The following is a 25119-nucleotide window of genomic DNA, read 5'->3' as shown; positions in this document are numbered from 1 at the left end:
ACGTTGGAAGCCCCCTCATACTTTGTCCATCAAACAATGGATCTTGACTTTTCTTGATGTTACTTACATGGAGTTATCGACAGCCCGTATAAATGGGGCCAAAGAGGCGAATGTGAATATGTGGCTCACCACAGCTGAAGCACTGAAGGGCTTGCTTTGATCCTCGTGTTTTTTTTTTTTTTTTTTTCTTTGTTGCTTGCTTTAGCCGTCCTGTCTCGATTTTATTTTAATTTCATATACGTACAAACGTCAAATAATTGTCCTGGTCTTTTAATAGTTTATTTCATTTTATGTGTGTGTCCGGCTGGGTAGGGTGGGGGTGGGCGGATGGATGTAACAATATATTCAGTGCCTGTGCATCATTGTTTGTTTTCTGTTTGAATGAAAATAAAATAAAAATTTGATAAAAAAAAAAAACAACTATAAAGTTACATCGGTTGAACTGAGCCTAAAACCGTTACGTGTTCAGAGCACTGCACACCTAAACAATATGGAAATATGGTACATATTTGCATCATTGAAGCATCAGAGGATTTAATGAAGACAACATTCTGAACTACAGTTCCGCAGAGCTGCAAACTACCATGGATTAAGATTAAGATTTAAAAAACTATTAAAACAAAATGAAAGTATCAATCCCAGAACCTGTAGATGAGATTTCTAATATTAGTAATTGATTACATACAGTACACATACAGTTTACATACATAACTAGTACACACACACACACACACACACACACACACACACACACACACACACACACACACACACACACACACACACATCAGGTGAACATGTTAATAAAAAGTCTCTCAGTTTATAAATTACCATTGAATAACCCAAAAAATGCACAAAGAGTTTTAAATGTTGACTACTTTGTAAAAACAATGGAAATCTTGTATCACAAGTGTTACTTCCAAAAAAAAGTTACATCTGGAAGGAAGATGAATCAGAAGGTAAAACATGTACAACATTACAGATGGATTCAGAGTAGGCTTAGGGTTACGGGTTAGAGGTTGGGGTTAGGGGTTAGAGGTTAGGGGTTAGAGGTTAAGGGTTAGAGGTTGGGGTTATGGGTTAGGGGTTAGGGGTTACGGGTTTGAGGTTAGGGTTAGAAGTTGGTGTTAGGGTTAGAGGCCAGGGGCTAGGGTTAGATGTTGAGGTTAGGGTTAGAGTTTAGTGGTTAGGGTTAGAGGTTGGGGTTAGGGTTAGAGGTTAGGGATTAGGGTTAGAAGTTGGTGTTAGGGTTAGAGGTTAGGGGCTAGGGTTAGAGGTTAGGGGTTATGGGTTAGAGGTTAGGGATTAGGGTTAGAAATTGGTGTTAGGGTTAGAGGTTAGGGGCTAGGGTTAGATGTTGAGGTTAGGGTTAGAGTTTAGGGGTTATGGTTAGAGGTTGGGGTTAGAGGTTAGGGGTTAGGGTTAGAGGTTATGGGTTAGGATTAGAGGTTAGGGTTAGAAGTTAGGGGTTGGTGTTAGAGGTTGGGGTAAGGGTTATAGATTAGGGGTTAGGGTTAGAGGTTAGGGTTAGAGTTTAGTGGTTAGGGTTAGAGGTTGGGTTAGGGTTAGAAGTTAGGGTTAGAGGTTAGGGGTTAGGATTAGAGGTTAGGGTTAGAAGTTAGGGGTTGGCGTTAGAGGTTGGGGTTACGGGTTAGAGGTTAGGGGTTAGAGGTTGGGGTTACGGGTTAGAGGTTGGGGTTAGAAGTTAGGGGTTAGGGGTTAGAGGTTGGGGTTAGGGTTAGAAGTTAGGGGTTAAGGTTAGAGGTTGGAGTTAGGGTTATAGATAAGGGGTTAGGGATTGATTCATTAAGCTATTATCTCACGTTAGCATGAGCTACATACCAAAGTTAGCACAGCTCAACTTCACTAGTTTGTTGTAAGCTACTGTAAGCTACTGTAAGCTAGTTAAACTAAAACAGCTTAATAATATTAGCTTAGATTCACTAGTTTGTGGAAAATGAAAAAAAGGATAATTTAAGTCGAAAATGCCTTAGTTTAGTTTTTCTTAACCAGCCTATGGTAGCTGAAGTAAAGCAGCTAAGATAATGGTAAAATCTCATACATCTGAGCTCAACTATCTTCTGGTAACCAAGTTAAACTAAAACAGTTTAATTATCATTATCTGATGATTCATTATCTGAATTAGCCATTGCTAATTTACACAAGGTTGTGTGTTCCTACAGCGGGCTAAAACTTACTTTCATCTACACAAAAAGAACGTTTACATATAATTATGTGGATATTTACAGCATGTACATCATTATAAAAATCACAATACAATAGAAAGAACCTTTCTTATGTTCTTGGTGGAACCTTTCGTAAGTCCTCGCTAGAACCGTCCCCGTCCTCAGTTGTAGACAGAATATGTCTACCGTTCTAGGGAGAACCTCTCCTCAATTCTTGGTAGAACCATCACTGTCATTTGTCCAATGAAGAACCGTCACTCTCCTCACATCTAAGTAAAATCTGTTGTCAGTTGTCGGTAGAGCCATTATTGTCTTCAGTTCTCATTCTTTTAGTGATTTAACCAGAATGCAGATGTTTTTTTCAGCATCTGTGGTAAAGGAAGTCATTAAACAAGATCCTCCAAAATGTTATTCTTAAAGTTCCCATCAAAGCCAATCCAAAATGTTTTAAAAATAAATATTAAAATAATTTTTAAACATTTAATATATTACTCCGTATTTTTGAGTGTTTGCATGGAGGAAAATTCTTCCTGCTTTTAGGGGTGATTACTACTTTCGAGTCTGATGAAAGTGGGGGGTCATTGGAGGCATCCATTCCTCTTCTTTTTTAGTATCTGGTTTTTAGAGTTGGAAGGGAAGTATGAAGTTGGCACTTCAACTACTGAACACTAGGATCTGGATCCAGACCTTAGTGGTCAATAGAGGACTTGCAGGTCTGGATCCATCACTGAAACACCTTTCAGTGGATGTGCTGCCATCGTCCTAACTGCACAGTTGCCTCCATTTCTTTCCTGAGTGGATTTTCTCAACTTAAACATTTGTATCTGGGGTCTGTATGTTTTATTGACATTTTACGTATCTGAATCTTTTCAGACCTGTTCTTGTCTTCACTTAGGTTTATGTACAGTGTTCATATGCATATAATACACGCCTCATGTGATGAAGACTTTTTTTTTACTAAATGTAACAAAGACTCATGCACGACAGTCCCATGCAACCATCATCTTGTCCCTCTCCTTGCCTCTTAAGGCCTACATGGCATCCTCAAGGCTCTTCCATCTTCATTTGTTCTTGGCCAGGTTTTTAACTTACTCCTTGCTGTGTCCCATTTTTTTTAGCCTTTACCATACTGGTGTTTGGCCTTCGTTTGCTTGCCTTTCTTCTGGATTCAAAGACAATGTTAGTAGTGATGTTGGTGAAATGCTTCCTCACAGGGGGACAAATCCACCTACACTCCTGGTGGTGTCAGGAGGATTCTTTTCTGTTCTTTGTGGTCTCTGAACTACAGCGTACGGCTGAGCTGTGACTTGAAGACTTGAACCTCGGTATGGGTAGAATTGTGTCTTTAGCTCCAAACATTAGACGGCATAAGAAGGTCTATGCCTTGTGTATCCTTGTCATGATCCCATCACCAGGTCCTTCTTTTTTACCACCATGGTAAATGAAGGAGTCGACAGTCAACTAAAAAGCAGGTCAGCTGGTTTGTTGAAACCTTGGAGAACCAAGTTCAAGTCCTCCAGGATACCTGCCCTCTTCTCCTTGTCAGTGTGTGTAAACATGTGCGTCTAATGTTGTGTCTTTTGTCTTTTTAAAAATGTTTCTTTGCTTATGTATATAATGTAAAGCCACTTGGTTAGGTTTAGAAAAGCAGATACCTAAACCAAACAACCAAACTCCAATAAAATACCGAAGACGGTACAGTTCAGCACTTCATACACGATCAACATCACAGACAGCACATAATGTTTGGCCCAGACTTGGCCCACGTCTGAAGTTTTCTTTGGCTTTGTCTAACGGCATTGACTCAAGGTGCCTGTAGCTGCCAGAAATGGTCCACCTCATTTCTTCTGGGCCTCTGGGAGACACCTGGCCTTCACAACACTTGCCATATCTAATGTCAACTAGTGTATTGAATCTAGGCCAACATCTGGCTCATACAACATATGCCAAACCAGGTCTGGTCCAGTTCACTTTGGGACAAATCTGGCCCACATAGCACTGGCCAGCGCTGTAACGGAGTCACAAGTGCCAGAAGTGGCCCAGATTAGGGCCGGCTGTGTCTACCATCTGGGCGTGTTCCTCACAAACCAGGAAATGCACTTATGATTTTAAATAGAGGAAAAAAAGTTCTACAGGGAAAGAGAAGAATATTATTATTTCTGAAAGATAAAACTGGATCTTTTAGTCACGTGACTGAGCTGCTCTGTCGTACTTTCATTCTTTCACTTTTCATTGTTCATTCGTTCTTTCACTCTTCATTAAATATTGGCATTCATTTCAACAAATAGAGTTTACCTGACAGGTGGGCATGTGCTTTAATATGTGGAGACCTAAACTGAAAAAGGGTTTGTCAGTGCTTGCTGTCAATGCCTGTAATGGTCTGCTGCGCGTGTGGACAGACAAGGACAACTAGGTTTATACAGTCAAGTCCAGTTTGACATAGTGCGGACTCCAGTCAAGTGTTCTTAGTGGAGTTCAGGTGAAAAAAGACAATAAGCCCAGTGATTAAAGAGCATCAATACAAGACATCCGGCCAGTGCATCCCCAGTGTCTGCTGTCAGTCTCTACCCCAGTATGTCCAGATAGACTGGTGTGGCCTTCATCAGAGTGAGCAGCTTCTTCTGAATGTCCTTGATGTTGAGTCGCTGTTGGGGCTCCCTTTGCCAGCAGCCCAGCATGATGTCATGGACTTCCTTGGAGCAGATTCTCGGGCACTCCAGCACTTTGCCCTGAGTGATGCAGTCTATCACCTGAAAAAGAAAAAAAGTGGTTAAATCCCAAAAAAGCAGGACAAGACAGTCACTGACTGTGGTGAAGACTGCTGTAACTGCACAGGTTACAGGTTACAAGAGCCATCCTGGAGTGTTCCTGTTAGAGGGGTGGGATGGTGGGGTATCTTGGCAAGAACCCCAATAAGCCTATTCCTGGTTGACCAGACGTGGGAATTATTGCCTCATTTCCTCCATCTACACCTGACTGACGACATCTGTCTGAGCACCTGTCTGAATACATCTGTCTGACCAACTGTCTGAATACACCTGTCTGACCAACTGTCTCAATACACCTGTCTGACCAACTGTCTCAATACACCTGTCTGACCAACTGTCTCAATACACCCGTGTGACCAAATTTGCCTCACCACACCAATCAGATCACACCTGTCTAAGACCTGAAGCTTGGAAGAAATTGTGCAGAGTGGACTTGTAGACTTAGACCAAGGCCACTGGTTATGTGAAACTACAACAAAAGTAAGTCAAGCTGCACCGTCTCCTTATGGAAGTTAGTGCAATAACTCAGACTAACCTGGGGCCTCATTTATAAAAGATTCATACTAAAAGTGTACGTGCGCTCAAAAGCCGAAATTGGCGTGCGCACAAAAAAAAAACCTGATTTATAAAACCGTGTGCACGCTAATCTGCATGCAATGTTCGCTTTATAAATCACAGACCAGCTGGAAGGTTGCGCACGTGAATTCGCCTCATATCCCACCCTCTACACGCCCACTTTATACCATAAATGGTCAATGCAAACTACTTGATGACTGTATTTGCATATAAATGAGCCTGCTGAGCATGCGCAGCGGCTTCCTGCAGTCTGTTTCTGCTGTGCGTCAGGATGAATGAGACGTGTCGAGCCGGTGTTTTGCCGAGGTGTCCTACCTCGGCAGAACATACTACTGTACAATCCCCGTTTCTTTTATCTCAGTTTCTTTTTTTTCAAAGGCTTTTTCATGCAAATAGACGATTTAACAGCAGGAAGTCAGAATGTGCTTCACATAGATCTATGTGTACGACGCTTCGGTGGAAGAAAAAAAACCTGGCAAATCACGCTTCCACATAGATAAATGTTGATGTCTATGTGGAAGCGTGGTCTATGTGGAAGCGTGATCTGACGGGGTATTCTCATCTGTCAAATCATTCTACCTGCACGGGGTGTCCGCGGTGCAGGACACGCCGTGCCGGTGTCGTGCCAAAAAGTGATTGCCTGCCAGAATCTTCTCCCCTGAAAATGGGTCTTTTTACCTGCCGAAAATTGATTGAAGGCCAAATACAGTTAATGAAAAGTTGTTTCTGCCTAAATATGACTTGATCTCATTCTTGAGCTTCATAATCTGAAAATCTGACGTTTTAGCGCTATCATTCAACGGGCTGCTGTGCACGCTCCCGCGGCCAGAAGTCAGATTCTGGCAGGCAATCAATTTTTACTACTGTGAATAATGTGGTTTTCCTGCCTCCACCTCATCCACAACATCTCGATCTCAGTCTCCATGAAATTTAGTGGCACGGTGGCTCGACACGTCTCATTCATCCTGACGCAGAGCAGAAACAGGCAGCAGGAAGTCATCAAGTAGTTCGCATTGACCATTTATGGTATAAAGTGGGCGTGTAGAGGGCAGGATATGAGGCAAATTCACCTGCGCAACCTTCCAGCTGGACTGTGATTTATAAAGCGAACATTGCGTGCAAGTGTGCGTGCACACGGTTTTAATCCAGATTTTTTTGTGCGCACGCCATTTTCGGCTTTTGAGCGCACGTACACTTTTAGTATGAATCCTACACACTTTGATAAATGAGGCCCCAGTTCCTTAACTTGTAGTTTGAAAGATTTAACAGCTGTTTAGATATAAAACAGCTCATATGTTTAAAGTACAGATTGACTATATAACAGAAGGCATAGACAAAGTAAACATTTACTGATATCAAGATACATCTATTGTTCCTTTACTCTAATGTACAGCTCGCTTGGATCAAGTATGGAATGGGCCTCTCTCAAGGTTTTACTGCCGAGACAAAAACAAAATCCATCATGATGTCCCAAGAACTGGCACTGGGATGCCACCTCTGACCAAACAGGGGCATAAAGATCTGCTTTGTTGACTAGAAAGCCACAGACGTTTCTGCACTCACGAGCGTAGAACATCTGGTATTACTGATTGGTTCCACCAGGGGTGCACTTTTTGGTGCCTTTTACTGGGGTGACATAAGGTACGTTCTGTGGTGTGCTGCCTCCATTTGGTCAGAAGCAGTACTGCTACATGGCAAAAATATATGTAAACGTCATTGTACCTCATTATTTGCGAGCTGGAACCAGGGCTGCTTGCCATACGTGAAGATCTCCCACAGAATGACTCCAAAGCTCCACACATCACTCTCTGTGGTGAACTTCCTGTACATGATGCTTTCTGGGGGCATCCAGCGGATGGGCAGCATGGTATGACCTCCGACCTGCAAACACACACACACACGGGTGGAAGAGGTTTGGGTCATGAGCATGAAAGGTTTGTGACAGCAAAAGGGCAAAGTGTGCGTTTCCTTTTTGACAACAATGCATAAGGACGAGAATATTCGGCAGTCCTGTGGCGCGTTTCCACTAGCAAGAGTTCAGGATAGATTTTTTGGGCCCAGCCGTTACGCATGTCTCCATTATCCACACATTTTCATTTCGGTGCATCACTACTTACAAACTCCTAAAGTCTCCAGTGATCATTCTGAGAGACTGTGTTTTGTCAACTCACAATCCCTGCTCTTCCATGAATGGCAATGATGTTGGATGGGAAGACAAACTGCTGTCCTGAAACCTAATATAGTCTTTAGTCTCTAGTTATGCTATGAGCAGTGGGCTGCCATTTCTCCAGTACTCTGGGAGCAGTTGGGGGATTCAGGGCCTTACTCAGGAGCCCACATGGGTCCTCGAGACCCAAGCCCAGTGCTGTAACCACTAGGCCACCACACCCCTCCATGACGACAGCAGCATGAAGATAAGGAAGTACAGCTTGAATCAAGGCAAGTGGACTTCCATTTCTGGGTTTTTTAAGACATTTCACCTTTAGGAATCAAAAAAGGGGAGTCGCCTTGGAGCCATTGAGGATTGGAACTCACTGACACCAAACTTCACCACACCAGAATTGAGCAAAGTGTCCCAGGTGGACAGATCCAAACTAACCCTCCTGACCCTCTGACAGATTGTCCAGCCTCAGTCCGTTTACAGATTAGAAATGTTTGCTTCAGTCTGTCAGTGATCTGAATCTGACCGAGGCCTGGAGAAAGCTTCATACTGATAAAGAGTTCTCATGTTGCTCAAGTATAGTAGGTCACATATTGATTATTTTCTCACTTCTACGAGCTTATCCCCTGTGAATGAATGTGGTTATGACAGCACAGTGTTATCTGATGGCAGTCCCGTCTTACTGACCCTTTTATATCCTCCATGTTCTCTCAGTGGAGCCTCCAGTCACATAGCTTACTGACCAAAGCTTTGTTCTTCAACTAATATTTCATTATGAATAGAAGTCAAAGTACTTTAGCTGTTGGAAGCAATAAATTATCCTTGTTAATTCAAAATGAGTTTATCTTAGCAATTGGAGGGTATATTTACATAATATGTAAATCTGGTATCAAAATAAAGGAAACATATGTATGACTCAGCAAAAGAGTAAAATTAAGCTTTTAAGTCTATATATATATATTTTTTTTTTTCTGTGGAAAATGTGTTGAGTTTAGGTGGAAATGTTTTTTAGAATTAAAGCTGATCTTTTTCGCCTGATCAGGCCTATCGAAATTAAATCAATAATATCTCCACAATTATAAAGACAATATGCATAATCTTGTTCTCAATGGATAGCTAAGACCTCACAGCATACATTTCCAGTCTCAGAAAATCTGTGAATGTTCACATGCCTGAGTTAATTGTGATACACCATAGAAAAAAGATGACATTTTTATCCTCGTCTAATTTTCTTTTAGTTTGCACAGTGGAAAACACCATGATAGCAATGCATATATATAAAGACACCACTGCCTGGATCCAGAAACTCCTTGACTACAACTGTACCAAGTTACATGAGAATAGCTTAAAGCACATAGATTTTATAAAGGTTTTAGTGTGGATAGTATCAGGCCGACTCTCTATTTGGGCACTTGGATGCCTATACAAAATGTGCCAAATGTGTTTTTGACATCTTTGAAGGGAACAGTTTAAGATTAAGATTCCCTGAATAGTCTAATTTTTTGAGATAGGATATTTGAGTTTTCTTAAGCTGTAAGCCATGATCAGCAATATTAAAATAATAAAAGGCTTGCAATATTTCAGTTGATTTGTAATGAATCCAGAATGTATGACATTTTTGCATTACAGAAAATAAAGGACTTTATCACAATATTTAAATTTTCTGAAACAGTCCTGTATGTATTTTTAAGTTGTTATAAATCAAATAGGGTTTTTTTCTCCCACTAGGGGACTTTTTTTTTTTTACCTGCCATTGTTTATGCTATGTTTATGTAATAATTGCTCGGGGTTCATGTTCTGGGTCTCCGGAAAGCACCTAAAGACAACTTCTGTTGTAATAGACACTATAAACAATTGAATTGAACTGAATTGAATTGCTCTTGTCCCTTTCCTGCACTCACATCTACTCCAGTACCTTCTCCTGCAACTGCACTTACTCCTTCACTTTCTTCTTGAACTGCACCTGCAGGTAGATCTGCTCCTGTCGGTTTTCCTCAACTTGCATCTGCGCCGGCACTTGTACCTGCTCCTGCACCTCCTTCTCTTGTACTTGCTTCTGTACATTCCCTTGCACCTACACCTGCATCCACTCATGCAGCTGCTCCTGGCACCTGTTACCTGCACTTGCTCCTGCTACATTAATCAGGGTATTGTCTTTCATTTTCCGTGGTTTTGGTAACTCAGTGGAATATAAAAAGAACAAGAAACTGTGTTGTACACTAAGAGCCAACTTTGTTCTTACCCTGTAATAATCTGTGCTGTAAATGTCTCGGGACATTCCAAAATCTCCAATCTTCACCAGAAAACCATTCCCCACCAAGCAGTTCCTTGTGGCCAGATCACGATGTACAAAGTGTTGAGATGCCAGGTAGATCATCCCACCAGCGATCTGACTGGCTATGTGGAGCATCTGGGACAGACCCAGTTCACCGTTGGTCGGAAGAGGCAGACCATCTACCAGGATGGTGGCGTCTGGACCGTGGGCTCTGAGGACACAGTTACAAAGAACATTAGAAACAAGCATGCACTTAAAGTACTAATCAAACACAAATCGAGTGGAAGTGATCAGAATCAAAGGTTTTTATAGTTTATTTGATTATAAAAGATCACTATTCCGCTCATTAAAATAAATAAATAAAAATGTACTCAATATGTCTCGTTTTCACTCCTCTTTTTTCTATTGCTTCATTCTTCTTTTTCATCTACTTTTATCCTGCTTCTTTTGCAAACAGTAGAAAGTGCTACCACTCCAATTACTACCACCAATTACTACCACTCGGAATCAACTGGCTTCCTCTCTGTGCCCCGAGGACTTTATCTCCTCCTTCCACTCCACCTGCTTAGGAGTTTTGGACTCCACTGAGATGAGGACAACTATTGTGCAAAAACAAAAAAAAAAAAAAAAATCACACATACACGAAGAAAAGAGCGCTGAAAGTTCACGACTGCTTCAAACCATAAACCGGAAATGCGTTGCTACCAAGCAAACCAATCACAGCCCTCTCGGTCTGCGTCGCCTCGACGCGTAGTTACAATTTTTGGGAGGTACGCGTCAGTGACGCCGTCAGTGACGGCTTCGTTTTGACGCAGAACCATAACTCAGCCTTAACTCTGATCTACGTACCAACTAAAAGACTCCTATATTAATAAGAAGACACAATGGATATGTTTGAGCTGTCATTGTTGAGGTTTTATAGGTTTACTGGACAGCTGAACTCACCTGAGAAACTTGTTCAGATCTCCATGCTTCATGTACTCAAAGACCATGATGAGAGGATCTCCATCCACACAAACTCCGTAGAACTTCACAATGTGTTCATGCTGGAGGTTGGTCAGCAGCTCTGCTTCACGCTGGAAGTCCTTCCTGGCTGTCAGGGTGGGGTCCTTTAGAGTCTGGAAGAGTCAGATAATGGTATTATATTATATTTTTTATCATTCTGATGTAGAGCTGCTGCTGTATTTGGGATCATTTCCTGTCGTATGACCCCAGTATATGACCTATATCTCTGAGACAGATGTGCTTACTGAAGACTGGTCTACAATGGTGATACAAATTTAAAGCACGGCCAGTCGGTCTCTGCCACTTTAGAGAATAAAGCTGACTTGAACAATACAAACCAATACAAACCAGCAGAGACACTCACACTCACACCTCTGGGCGATTTTAGAATCATCAATTAACCTACGACGCATGTTTTTGGACTGTGGGAGGAAACCGGAGAGCCCGGAGGGAACCCACGCAAGCACGAAGGGAACATGTAAACTCCACACAGACAGACCCCCGCCGAGCCAGGGAGTGGAACAGGAACTTTCTTGCTGTGAGACCACCAAGCCACCGTGCTGCCCCGCAGTAAACATTGTTTCATAAAAATATTAAGTAGATGACATGAATACAGGCCTCTAGCAGAAGCTAATTTGTAACCCTTTCCCATGGTTTGTCATGTTCCAACACTTTGTTTTCCAAGGCTCATGTGAAGGCAGCTTTCCTCTATCTAACCCTTGTACTGTCTTTGGGTCAAAATGACCTCATTCTCCTGTTCCTTCTTTCCTCCTGCTCTCTCCTTCCTTCTTTCCTTCCTTCCTTCTTTTCTCCCTTCCTCTTTACTCCCTTCCTTCCATCTTTCCTCCCCTCGTACATTCTTTCCTTGTTTTCTCCTTTCCTTCCTTCATTCTTTCATCCCTCCCTTCCTTCTTTTTTCCCTTCTTTCCTTCCTTCCCTCCTTCCTTCTTTCCTTCCTTCTTTTTTTCCCTTCCTTCCTTCCTTCTTTCCTCCCTTCCCTATTTCCTCCCTTCTTTCCTTCCTTCTTTCCTCCCCTCGTACATTCTTTCCTTGTTTTCTCCTTTCCTTCCTTCATTCTTTCCTCCCTTCCTTCTTTTTCCCCTTTTCCTTCCTTCCTTCCTTCCTTCCTTCCTTCCTTCCTTCCTTCCTTCCTTCCTTCCTTCCTTCCTTCCTTCCTTCCTTCCTTCCTTCCTTCCTTCCTTCCTCCCTCCCTTCTTTCCTCCCTTCCTTCTTTCCTTCCTTCTTTCCTCCCTTCCTTCTTTTCTCCCTTCCTTCCTTCTTTTCTCCCTTCTTTCCTTATTTTCTCCCTTCCTTCCTTCCTTCCTTCCTTCTTTCCTCCCTTCCTTCTTTTCTCCCTTCCTTCCTTATTTTCCTCCTTCCTTCCTTATTTTCTCCCTTCCTTCCTTCCTTCCTTCCTTCCTTCCTTCCTTCCTTCCTTCCTTCCTTCCTTCCTTCCTTCCTTCCTTCCTTCTTTTCTCCCTTCCTTCCTTCCTTCCTTCTTTTCTCCCTTCCTTCCTTCCTTCTTTTCTCCCTTTTTTCCTTCCTTCCTTCTTTCCTTCCTTCCTTCTTTTCTCCCTTCCTTCCTTCCTTCCTTCTTTTCTTCCTTCCTTCTTTTCTCCCTTCCTTCCTTCTTTCCTCCCTTCCTTATTTCCTCCCTTTTTCCTTCCTTCCTTCTTTCCTTCCTGGCATTTTACTGCACAGGTTAGAGCATGTTGTTGGGATTAAAGGGACAGCTCTATGTTGGTTTAAATCATACCTATCTGACAGGTTCCAGTTTGTTCATGTACATGAGGTTTCTTCAGAACAGTCAAGGGTCTGTTATGGTGTTCCGCAGGGTTCAGTGCTAGGGCCAATCTTGTTCAGTTTATACATGCAGCCGTTGGGAAGTATAATCCAGAATCACGGCATACACTTTCATTGTTATGCTGATGATACGCAGCTCTATTTGTCTATGAAGCCGGATGAAACAGAACCGTTAGTTAAACTTCAGGCATGTCTTAGGGACATCAAGGACTGGATGTCCAGAAATTTCCTGCTTCTAAATTCAGATAAAACAGAGGTTATCATTCTTGGTCCAGAGCATCTTAGGAAGGGATTAGATGGTGTTGCGATGGCTTCCAGTGCAACTGTGAGAAATCTTGGTGTTATTTTCGATCAGGATTTGTCGTTTAAACCATATGTCAATCAGGTTTGTAAAATAGCCTTTTTCCATCTCCGTAATATTGCAAAGATTAGGAAAATCCTCTCACAGAGTGATGCAGAAAAACTAGTTCATGCGTTTGTATCTTCTAGACTAGATTACTGTAATGTGTTGTTAGCAGGATGTCCAAGTAATTTGCTGAATAGGCTCCAGCTGATCCAAAATGCAGCAGCACGAGTACTGACAGGAATTAGCAGGAGAGACCACGTCTCTCCAGTGTTAGCGTCGCTCCATTGGTTACCCGTAAAATTCAGAATCCAATTAAATTGTATTACTTGCGTATAAAGCCCAAAACGGCTTAGCTCCGCATTATTTGCAAGACCTGATAGTGCCTTATGTTCCTGTCAGAGCTCTCCGTTCTCAGAGTGCAGGTTTACTTGTAGTTCCTAGAGTATCTAAATGTAGATTTGGAGGGCGGGCGTTCTGCTATCAGGCGCCACTACTATGGAACCAACTTCCAATCTGGGTTAAGGGGGCTGACACCACCTCCACCTTTAAAACTAAACTTAAAACATTTCTGTTTAGTAAAGCCTATAGTTAGTGTTTAGTAAACCTCTAGCTGGTGTTGGTAAATCTCTAGGTAGTGTAAACTTTAGTGTGTCAGAGTCGCTCCTGTGGTTTCTTGTGCTGGCCCCCCCCTTCTCCTCCCTTTTCTCTCTTTTGTCCATGTTGCAGCATCCTTTGCCGGACACCGGAACCTGCAGGTGGTCGTGGGTGGCTTGTAGCTTGCATTACGGAGCACAAGTCTTTCCCCGACCCTGCACCCCAACCTGGGACTTGCTGATTGGGCCGGAGCTTCGGGAGCTGCGTGCTGGCCTGCGGTCCCCACCCCTGGTCATCCCGTTGCTGCCCCCCCCTTCTCCTCCCTTTTCTCTCTTTTGTCCTGCAGGTGGCCATGGGTGGCTTGTAGCTTGCATTACGGAGCACAAGTCTTTTCCTGACCCTGCACCCCAACCTGGGACTTGCTGATTGGGCCGGAGCTTCGGGAGCTGTGTGCTGGCCTGCGGTCCCCACCCCCGGTCATCCCGTTGCTGCTTCCACCTGCCTGCTGTGCTGTTGCCGTCCCTGACCCACCAGTCTGGCCCTCGGCAGGAGGGTCCCCCCTGATGAGCCTGGTCCTGCTCAAGGTTTCTTCCCTCCTAAAGGGGAGTTTTTCCTTGCCACTGTTTGGCTTAAGGTTTTTCTCCCACTAGGGGAGTTTTTACCTGCCATTGTTTATGTAATAACTGCTCGGGGGTCATGTTCTGGGTATGGGTCTCTGTAAAGCGTCTAGAGACAACTCTGTTGTATTAGACGCTATATAAATAAAATTGAATTGAATTGAATTGAATTTCCTCCCTTCTTTCTTTCCTTCCTTCCTTCTTTTCTCCCTTCCTTCCTTCTTTTCTTCCTTCTTTCCTTCCTTCCTTCTTTCCTTCCTTCCTTCTTTTCTTTCTTCCTTCCTTCTTTTCGTCCTTCTTTCTTTCCTCCCTTCTTCCCTTCCTCCTTCCTTGACCCGAAGACAGCACAAGGGTTAAGCAGCTCATTTACTGTACCTGTCTTCAGCGACAGGTTAGATCAGGTCAGAGGTTTCACACTGGTCGTTAAAGTGGTTTTGCGTCACCGTGTGTGACCTGGTGTTTGTTTCTGGATTATTCTCAGCTTAATCCCTCTGGATCTAAAACCCACTGCTTCTCTGGTTTTCAACAAGAGGCTGGCTACAGGATTAAGCGTTGGAATTCCCTTGTCTGGGTTATCTTTGAGTCCCTGCATCTTCCCGGTTTCGTGGATTAAGGACTGTTTATATGGACTGATTACTGGATTTAAAAGTCAGACTTTTTTTCTTTCTCAGGGGGTTTGTTTACAGAATCATTACAGTTGTACCACCACATTAAACTGCTGCTGCAGTAATGTTACGACACAATCATGTACAAACACATCTCTTACCTTTACTGCCACCAGCATCTTGTCCTTGGTGGGGCTGAGGTTGTAGCATTCGGCTAAGAAAACCTTACCAAAGGCTCCCTCTCCAAGCTCCCTCTTCAAAACAATGTCCCGCCGTTTAATATGTTGAACATCTGACAAACACAGAAGGTAATGGACTTGGTATTACACCATGTTTTAAACTGGTTAAAAAAAAAAAAGATCACAAAAACTCTGCAAGACAACTTTCAAAGGTTTCAAAAGTTTCACTTTCTATCCGTGCTGTAGAAGTCGTCTGTAAATCACTGACCTTTCCTCCACTTCTATGGGTTTGTTGAGTCTTTTGTCTACTGTCAGTAGTAGTAGAGTAATAATCATTAAATATTTCTGGAATCTGGAGGAATTTCAGTGTGTTAAGGACAAGGAAGCATGTCTAGCTGGACAACTGTGATCTCTGATTAAGAACTATCATTGATCAATAGCTGATAGAAGCATATAGACAAGGGGTTAGCATGGAAATCTTTGTCAACAACCTCATGTTAACTTTCTAGAGATGTCTAAAGAAGAGATCTATGGACTGCAAGGCTAGGATGCACCATCAACATGGGAAGGTGGATTGTAGTAACTAAAGATGTACCTTCTCTGTCCCAAAGCCAGCCCCTCGGATCCAGTCTGCCCCTAAGCCGGCCCCCCGGACTCTGTCTGCCCAGTCCCGAGAACGGCACTCTGACCTGTCTGGCCGGTGTGCCCGGTCCCGAGTTCGGCTCCGAGGTCAGCTCCCTGAACTGTCTCTCCGGCGGCCCGGTCTGCCACACGGCCCCCTGAACTGTCCCGCCCGTCTGCCCAGCACAGAGGACGGCCCCCTGTTTTCTCGACGGTCTACCCGGCCTAGTGCCCAGGCCCCCTGAGCTCTGACTGTGTGTTGGCCTAAATCTCTACTTTTGGAACTCCTGCCTCCTGGTCTCCTGCATCTGGGTCCTACTCCACCACTTCCTGACATTTGAAACCAAAACGGACCACATCACACCACCAGGATCATGTTTACACTTCTATCTTCAAAGAAATCAGAAATCTATTTTTCAGTCCAAATCAAGAGAAACTGTTTAGCTTGAATTGTTTTCTATTAAACTGTTATTCATGTATTTTCATATGTAAAAAGCGCTTTACCCTGTCTTTTGTATTTAAAATCTAAAAATACATATAAAAAATAACTCAACTCCTTTAAGAAAAAAAAAGTTCAGTTTCTTCTAGAAATTGCTACTCACAGGTGGCCGGTTTGTTGTAGATGTGTCCGTTTCTGAAGTACTGTGGGTTCTCAATGATGGGAATCCTGGTCATTCCGATCACCACAGAATCTGGACCAATATCTAGCATACAGGGGCTGATGATCCCGTGGTGAAGAGGGCTGGCAGAGTCCTCACCGTTCATCACGGCTACCGGACCTAAAAAAACACATTTGACTGGATTAACGTGTTTTTACTGGTAGAGCCACAGGTCAAGCAACTAGTAAGTTTCCAACCAGAGACTAAAAGACAGGATTTGAGAGGGAACCAACACCAGAAACCAGTCCATTCAACTTCAATTTCCAAGTAAATTCTGGCTGACTTCCAGTTCTGGTTAACCTCTGGCTAACTTTAAACTATAAATAAAAGGGGGTGATGCAGTAGTGCTACTCTCTGTCATTGGGCCACACAGCGATGGAAAGCTGACTGCAAGCGTTAAGAGAGCCAAAGCCACATACTAACGGAAGATTCAGGGACATTTCTATTTCCAGGATTCACGCAGTATTTGGAAAGGTATGAAGTGCATTACGGACTATAACACCAGAGACATATAATGTCCCTGGGCATTATATGTCTCTGGCACGCAGAGCCTACGCCGTACGGTGCGCGTCGCCGCGTAACCAACGCCGTAGGCTACGCCGTAGGCTACGCCGTAGGCTACGCCGTACCCTACGGCGTAGGCTCTGCGCCGTTTTAACGTGGAACCATAATTCAGGCTTTAAACAGTGTCCCATGAGATGCGAGCAAGCGTCAGCGACAAAATCAATTCCATTGCTTTATTTTCTATTGGACTGGCCGCAGCGACGCAGCGACGCAGCGACGCAGCGACGCAGCGACGCAGCGACGCAGTGCAGCGATGCACAGCGCGATGCGCCGTTATGAGCTGAACATTTGTTGGACGCCCGGCTATTCTCTTTCTGTCGCTCGCGTTGAAAGCCGGTTGAAAGCCGGTTGTAAGCGCTGAAGGAAACAGTCACGATGAGGAACGGCTGATCCAGTTAGTTGAAATGAGAAGTTATCTCTATGATTCCTCCTCATTTCACTACAAAAACATCAATAAAGTGGCAGCTGCTGGAGGGAGATGGACAGAGAGCGTCCAATGTCACGCAGTGCTACGCGATAGTTGGACGCTCACATGCAGTTACACGGTTTTATAGTTGTGGGCGTGGTTTGCATTTTGGTTATGTAACGAAAATGCGCCGAATCTGAACGGCTCGTAGAAGCCACATCACACTGGATGGATCATCCGGGCGGCTGTACAGACACTGCAGAATTTGGTTGCTTTCCTCCTTCTCTGAGTTGGCAGGCTGAGGGGAGACCACTTTATATATGTTAAAGCAAGAAAAAACCTGTTTTTCATATTAGGTCCCCTTTAATTTGGAATTACTATTTCCATGTAAAAGGAAAATAGTTTAATTCGGAATTATTTAATTTGGAATAATTAATTCCGAATTAAAAAACATCATGTAACCGTGGCCACTGTGCAGCACGATGTTGGGAAGCCAGCGCACATTTCTCTCTGATTTCAATCAGAGAGCTGCTTCATATGATCCACATGGAAGTAGCTGCAGAGCTGCCAGCACCCATTTACAGCACAATATCCCGTTTAAAGTTGTTTCAATGGCAAAAGTCAGAAATAACTGCTGCATTTAGACGACAAGATGAACTCATTATTGGATCCAGACCCTAGGGGTCAGCAGGGGAATCGCAGGTCTGGATCCAGGCTTCTACAGATGTCAGTAGATTTTGTTACTTTCGCATTGGCCTAATACAGATGTAAGATTGTAGGGTTGGAGGTTTGAACACTGAGGCTAAAAGAAGAACCCCCTAGGGTCTCCAAAACTCCATCACCTGTTTTTGGGGTGAAAAAGTCGGCAGAAGTGGATGGATTTCTATCTTAGGTCTTGGCCAACTGATCCTCCTCTCTCTGGCTGTTTTTCTTTCTTGTCAAAGCTTGTTTTGGGGTAATAGCACCCCAAAGAGCCTAACTGCATTATATTGTTCATGAGCTGAATATATCCTCACATGTACTAAACCGATACAGCGTGGATGTGCAGTTTTCGCTCTCACTCTAGATACTACAAAGGACCCAAGCTCAAACCTTTCAGTCTTCCTGTTAACAAATACTATTGCTTAACTTCATTTTGCCAAACCCATCATAACTTTAGGTTTCAGCTAAGTCCAAAAAGACAGACTGAGAGCTCATTCAGACATAATCAGAGATAAGCTGCTTCTTACCTTTCATAATGAACTTCGATCGAGGTGCAAACTTGTTGATGAAAAGGAAGACGGCAATCAGCATCACACAGGCGAATCCGGCTAGCCCGACTGCCATGGACACCTGAGGACAAGGTCAGCTGGTGAGATGGTGAATCATTATTCAGCTGGTGAGATGGTGAATCATTATTCAGCTGGTGAGATGGTGAATCATTATGAGACAACTCATTTTCGTCTCGTGAGAATGAACTTAGATGACATCCTACCATCATTCCGAACTAAACTATTTTCCTTCGAGTTTACATGGAAATAGTAATTCTGAATTGAGGTTCACATGGAAAACACGTTTGATGGTCTTTCTCCAATTCCTCTCCAGGTCTGGGGGTTGGGAAGGTCCTGATTGGATAGGGGGGGGACCGGAAGTTAAACTACCGGAAGAAAAACTAACTTAGCCACTACAACTTTGAAAAGCTCACCATTTTGATGTTTCCTGTTTCCATCTGTTCTTTTAATTATTTCCAGGTCCTCCAAGCTATGTATTAAATAAATGGTCTCTGCTCTTGACCAGCGTTTACTGCGTGCTGCATCTTGAAACTTTGTTTGGAAAACAAGCCCAGTGTGGAATATAAGCGTCATGGAGACAGACGGGCGAGGGAACGAGCAGAAGTTTAAGTTTAGGTTTAATTCGGAATGGCCATTTTCATTCGGAATTAGGTGTTTAAATGGTCATTCTTACTCATTTTAAATCAGATTTCATTTTAATTCTGAATTAAAGAAGAATTAAACTTCCCATTTTCCAGACCCACTCGTGGATGGAGGGATGGAAGATGGAGGGATGGAGGATGGAGGGATGATATTCTCCACATCAACTTTACAAGCAGCCTCTAACTGCTAAATAGATGTTTTGATAGATTTTGGGTGTGTGCGAATATTCATAAAGCATATTTTTCTAAAATAAGCTCTAAATTGTTATCTGAGACTACATTAGCGAGCCTAAGACTCCCTAAGGACAGCTTTAGTCAGGATTGTGAATGAGTATCTGAACAGATCTATCTGAGCTCAGCTCAGTGTGCTGTGGCACGAGTTTCTCCAACAGGAATATGTCTCACACTTCAGCCACTCACCCTGTAGGCATCTTCCACACGTCTGGGAGTGTCCGCAGTCGGAGTTACTGGAAAACACCAGAGTTTACTGTCAGAATACTTCTACACCAACAGAACAACTCAAATCAGCAAACAAGCACAATTCATACCAACCGTGACAGAGATCACATCCAGGAATGATTCCTTTTGTGTGTCAGCTACGACACGGTAGTTATTTATAACTTAGTTTATGAATTAGAACCTGTTCAAAGTTATCTGATGGTGGTGAGGCGGGTTGGTTTAGTTCAGGGATCAGCAACCCAAAATGTTGAAAGAGCCATATTGGACCAACAACACAAAAAACAAATATGTCTGGAGCCGCAAAAAATGAAAAAATCTTTTATAAGCCTTAGAATGAAGGCAACACATGCTGCATGTTTCTATAGTAGTTATAACTGGTGGAAGATTTTTTTTTTATTATGCACTTCGAGAAAAAAGTAGAAATGTCGAGAAAAAAGTAGAAATGTCAAGATTAAAGTTGAAGTACAATCTTGAGAAAAAAGTCGAAATGTCGAGGAAATAGTCAAGATTTCGAGAAAAAAGTCTAAATGTTGAGAAAAAAATCGAAATGTTGAGAAAAAAGTAAAAATGTCAAGATTATTGTTGAAGTACAATCTTGAGAAAAAAGTCAAAATTTCGAGAAAAAAGTCTAAATGTTGAGAAAAACATCGAAATGTTGAGAAAAAAGTTGAAATGTCAAGATTAAAAAGGAAAGGAAAAAGGAAGAAAAAAAGAGGAAAAAAGGAAAAAAAGAAGAAAAAAGAAAAAAAGAGAAAAAAAGAAAAAAAACAAGAAAAAAAGGAAAAAAGAAAAAAAGAAGAAAGAAAGAAAAAAAAAAGGTCAAACATTTCTGAAAAAGCTCCAGGCGCCACTAGGGCGGCGCTAAAGAGCCGCATGCGGCTCTAGAGCCGCGGGTTGCCGACCCCTGGTTTAGTTCAACGCAAACACAACCTGACAGGAACTACAGTTTAAATGGTGCCGTGAATTATTTCAATAAAATACAAAAGAATTCAAGTGGACAACACTAAGTACCCCTCTGCTGCTTCAGCAGGATTAAAGAGCAGCAGCCACCTGATCATCAATATTAATGAACCAATCATTGGTGATCTGATCACAATAATTAATGAATCACTGATAGTTACTACTGCTTTAGGAACCATCTACTGAGAGTTCCTGCTTTAGGAACCATCTACTGAGAGTTCCTGCTTTAGGAACCATCTACTGAGGGTTTCTGCTGCTGCAGGAACCATCTACTGAGGGTTGGTACTGACATACAATATAGTTCATTAAAATTAAGTAATGATAAAAGTTCAAGAATTAAGGCTAAAAATAATCAGTCCACAACAATAAAATATAACAATAATAAAAACATTACAAGAAATAGATAAATAAATAAAACAAATACCTCTAAAAAATGTTAAACAGAATAAAACTATAAAATGTGATGCTACATAAAAGCCAGACCAAAGAGATGAGTTTCTAGTCTCCGTTTAAAAATGTCCACATTTCCAGCTCCTCTCAAATCCTCCGGCTGTTCCACAGTTTTGGAGCATCGGGGCTAAAAGCAGCAAATGTTTTAGTTCTACTCTGGAACAGCTAGAAAGGAAGAGCCAGAGGATCTGAGTTCCTTCCTGGTTCATAGAATAAAAACATCTCTGAAATATACTCTGGTGCAAACCCATGTAGCGCTTTATAAACTAATAAAAGAACTTTAAAATCGACACAAAAACTAACAGGTAGCCAGTGTAAGGATTTTAAAATGGGCCTGTGTGCTCTAGTATCTACGTAGGAAAGATCATCGGGACTTTTACTAACGGACATGATACAATCAAGATGAGTCATATAAGACAACACCAAGAATATGAACCGTAATACAAGAGTGATCAGAAGAGACACTTACCATAAACGTAATCGATTTCCGACTCTCAGAGACACAAGAGAAGCAAATAGAAAAAATATAGTTAGATGAAAAGAGCTGAAGCTCAACCTGTTGTCTCTGACAGTTAAGAGAACAGTTAAATAAAAGTAAATATAATTTTACATACAAGAGATGAGTGGAAACCAATCAGAATGCAATGAGTATAAACCACGTTAAAGGGCATTTTAAATAACACAAGATCGTCCTTGTGGAGCTGTAAACTGTCTTCAGTCTACATATAAAGTTTCAATGGCCACGGTTACATGATGTTTTTTAATTCGGAATTAATTATTCCCAATTAAATAATTCTGAATTAAAATATTTTCCTTTGAGTTTACATGGAAATAGTCATTCTGAATTGAGGTTTACATGGAAAACACGTTTGATTGGCTTTATCCAATTCCGCTTAAGGAAGTTACGTCTACCGGAAGAAATACAAACTTAGCCGCTTAGCCGCTACAACTTTGAAAAGCTCACAATTGTTACAGGTATGTTTCCTGCCATTTGTTCTTTTAATTATTTAATTATTTCAAATACGTCACAGCAGCTTCGCTCCAATCCAATTTTTCATTACAACTCTCTGTGGCTCCAATTGTTAACTGATTTCTATTTGTATATATTTCTATATTTGTTCATGTAGCGTAAATGTCAACCCCAGCGTGCTCATGAACATCCAACTCACCATTAAAGGGGTTGTCGAGGAAGTGGGCGTACACCGTGCTGGTGACCGCACCTAGGTAGTTGGTCGCCTCCAAAGTGTAGTTGCCGTTATTGTGGTCAGTTGGGTTTCTAAAAGTTAGACACCCTTCAATATAATCCTGGTAAATATCAATGTCAGGTCGCAAATACTCGTTGTGGAAAATTTCCTGAAAAAGAGAAAGAAAAGCACAAAAACTGCATGTCATCTTAGAAATGTTTACATAGTCAAATCCATTCAATTCAAATCTATCAATGAAGCCAAGATTCGGCCACCTGGACTAGCCGACCATGCTGTGACAACAAAGAAAAGAAAAGAGATGGTAAAAGAGTGAATCCTTGTTAGACAAGGTAGCATTTCATGACCATTATGCTCCTAAAATATAAGTAGATTCAGGTGACTGGCCCATCTTTAAGCTGAAACACATATAAACAATTGATATATGATCAACTTCTTCTTGAAATCAAAAAAAGCCTCGAACGTTTCCACCTCGAGATCCACCAGAACCACCAGTGTCTATGGTTTATTTGTATCCCAAGGAAGAAAGAAAAATATCCATTCACATCTATTTGTTTAAACCAGAAAAAAAGGGCAAGGCCAAAATGATTAGCCCCCTGACAATTTTAACCTTTTCAGCTTAATCCCTCACCACAGCAGATCATAGTCTACACATCCATTGGGCCCGATTTTAGGCCGGTTTTGCAGAAGAGCTAGACTGGTAACCGATTTACTTAATTATTTTTCAGAATATTAACATAATCCTTATTTTTAGTAATCGCATTCATCTGAAAAAGACCACCCTGTGCCAGATGCAATTCCCTGTGGAAACTTTTTTCTTGTCTGCATACATATTAATGATTAATACCAAGTTGGTAAAAACCTAAAGCGTATAAATGCATTTTAATATATAATCAATTCAATATATAACATATGTAATTTACATATGTAATTTACTTATGACAAGATTCTGCCATCTTGTCATAAGTCTGTATAAATCAATGGCCATGTTTCAGAAACTACAGTAGAGATACACAAAAGGAGGAGAGTTTGTGACCTCTGCTTTTAACAGTTGTCTTTTTTGTCATACATGTGTAATAACTGCTCCAGTTTTGTGGCTTTGACTCTGCTATTGCTTTGTTAAAAAACAAAGATCTGTGGTCAAGGTTTGGATACAGAAAAGATCACGGTTTGGGCTGAAATACATGCTATAACAATGCTAAAGTTTTACTCAATTAGTCAATTTTCTTCAGTTAAAATCTCTTCAGTAGGGTCAATTCCAAACAGAGCTCACCTGAACCTTATAATAAGAAAGTTCTGTCTGATTTTACATGTCAGGCTGATGATTAATCAATTAGCCTCATTACTTTGTGTCACAAGACCCAGTGTATTCACATCTAGCGTCACTATATCTATAACTAGAAAGAAAATTTGGGTTCAGTCAGGACTGAACCCAAACCTTTAACCACACATTCAATGATGGTCTTCTGAAGTTAATTTTCAGTAGCCAGGTTTCAATTACCAGTAGTCTGGGGTAAAACTTAGAAGACTGGAACTGTAACAGGACCGACCTTCTCCAGGATACTTTCTGTGTTTAATTACAGTGTGGGATTTAGTGGGAGCTCCTGAACAGACAGAGTTTTAGTCAGGATTCAGATTTGATCATAATACAGAAACAGCCCTGGGTATGGTACAATCTCCTCATGATCTCATCATGACTGGTGTCTATACTGGACATGGTCAGAGCTGCATCTGATAAGTGGAAGTTTCCAGAGACTTGAACATGCTATCAGGATTGAAGGGACCTGATTAGTTTTATTTAAGTAATATTTAACTTATATATTCCAGTTTTTTTTTCATGTGAACGAATAGTGTTCCTCATCAACCAGTGATGATTATGGTGTTCTACAAGGTTCTGTACTTGGACCATTACTGTTCACTCCACGGAGGTGCTGAAACAGCACGTGTCTGCTTGGGTTTTCTACAGGTTCTTCAATAAGTCAAAAAAATTAGAAAATAGTTTGAGATGGTAGTCCAGTGGCTACAGAGGTGGGCTTGGGTCTGGAGGACCCAGGTTTGAGCCCCAGAATGGCAACCAAGATGAACCACCTTGGGCCCCTGAGCAAGGCCCAGATATAAGTGTGTCTCAGACGTAAGTCGCTTTGGATAAAAGCATCTGCTAAATGACAGTAGTAGTAGTAGTAGAATATTGAACAAACCCCACCTCGTCATTGTGGAACCACCGTAGTGTTGGATGGGGCGAACCTCGAACAGTAAACTCTATACATGTGTCATGGCGGCGTTCTGGCTCCTTCAGACTCATGATGGTGGGAGGAACTGATGGAACGGACAAAAGAAGAACAGACAACTTATTACATCAGGAAGACTAGCTGTATTTTGCTATTGGTAGTAAGATTTTATGATATAAAACATTCAATGTCAAGTACTAGACAGAAGTAGGGTTGAAGGGAATAAATTCAGACATATTATGGAAGAATATCTAACAAATTTCTTATGATGCAACCCAGACAAATCATCAATAAGGTAACCAAGGGTCCCTTTTCCTGCGCTGCCCAGCTGGCCTTCGGCAGGAGGGTCCCCCCTTCTGATCCAGGTCCTGCTCAAGGTTTCTTCCCTCCTAAAGGTTTGGCTTAAGGTTTTTCTCCCACTAGGGGAGTTTTTACCTGCCAGTGCTTATGTTATGTTTATGTAATAATTGCTCGGGGGTCATATTCTGGGTCTCCAGAAGGATCTGTTGTGGAAAAACCCATTGAACATTCACACAATATGAT

General features: G+C 42.0%; 1 protein-coding gene across 1 annotated transcript in view; it reads right to left on the bottom strand.

Annotated features, from left to right (window-relative positions):
- Positions 1-274: 274 nt before the first annotated feature.
- Positions 275-25119, bottom strand: part of LOC133444479 (NT-3 growth factor receptor-like) — a 48713-nt gene continuing 23868 nt past the window's right edge. Inside the window, exons 8-18 of the mRNA XM_061722298.1 lie at positions 24552-24664; positions 22316-22499; positions 21616-21639; positions 19698-19744; positions 18595-18697; positions 16339-16515; positions 15098-15228; positions 10912-11084; positions 9934-10177; positions 7253-7411; positions 275-4936 (exon numbers count right to left, since the gene is read on the bottom strand). Coding sequence (XP_061578282.1) covers positions 4751-4936; positions 7253-7411; positions 9934-10177; positions 10912-11084; positions 15098-15228; positions 16339-16515; positions 18595-18697; positions 19698-19744; positions 21616-21639; positions 22316-22499; positions 24552-24664 — 1541 coding nt within the window. The 3' untranslated portion in view covers positions 275-4750. The remainder of the gene's footprint in view (positions 4937-7252; positions 7412-9933; positions 10178-10911; positions 11085-15097; positions 15229-16338; positions 16516-18594; positions 18698-19697; positions 19745-21615; positions 21640-22315; positions 22500-24551; positions 24665-25119) is intronic.

This window comes from Cololabis saira, chromosome 5 (assembly GCF_033807715.1).
Source record: "Cololabis saira isolate AMF1-May2022 chromosome 5, fColSai1.1, whole genome shotgun sequence".
NCBI classification, from domain to species: domain Eukaryota; kingdom Metazoa; phylum Chordata; class Actinopteri; order Beloniformes; family Belonidae; genus Cololabis; species Cololabis saira.
Note: the sequence above shows the minus strand (reverse complement) of the source record. Positions and strands in the feature narration are given on the sequence as shown.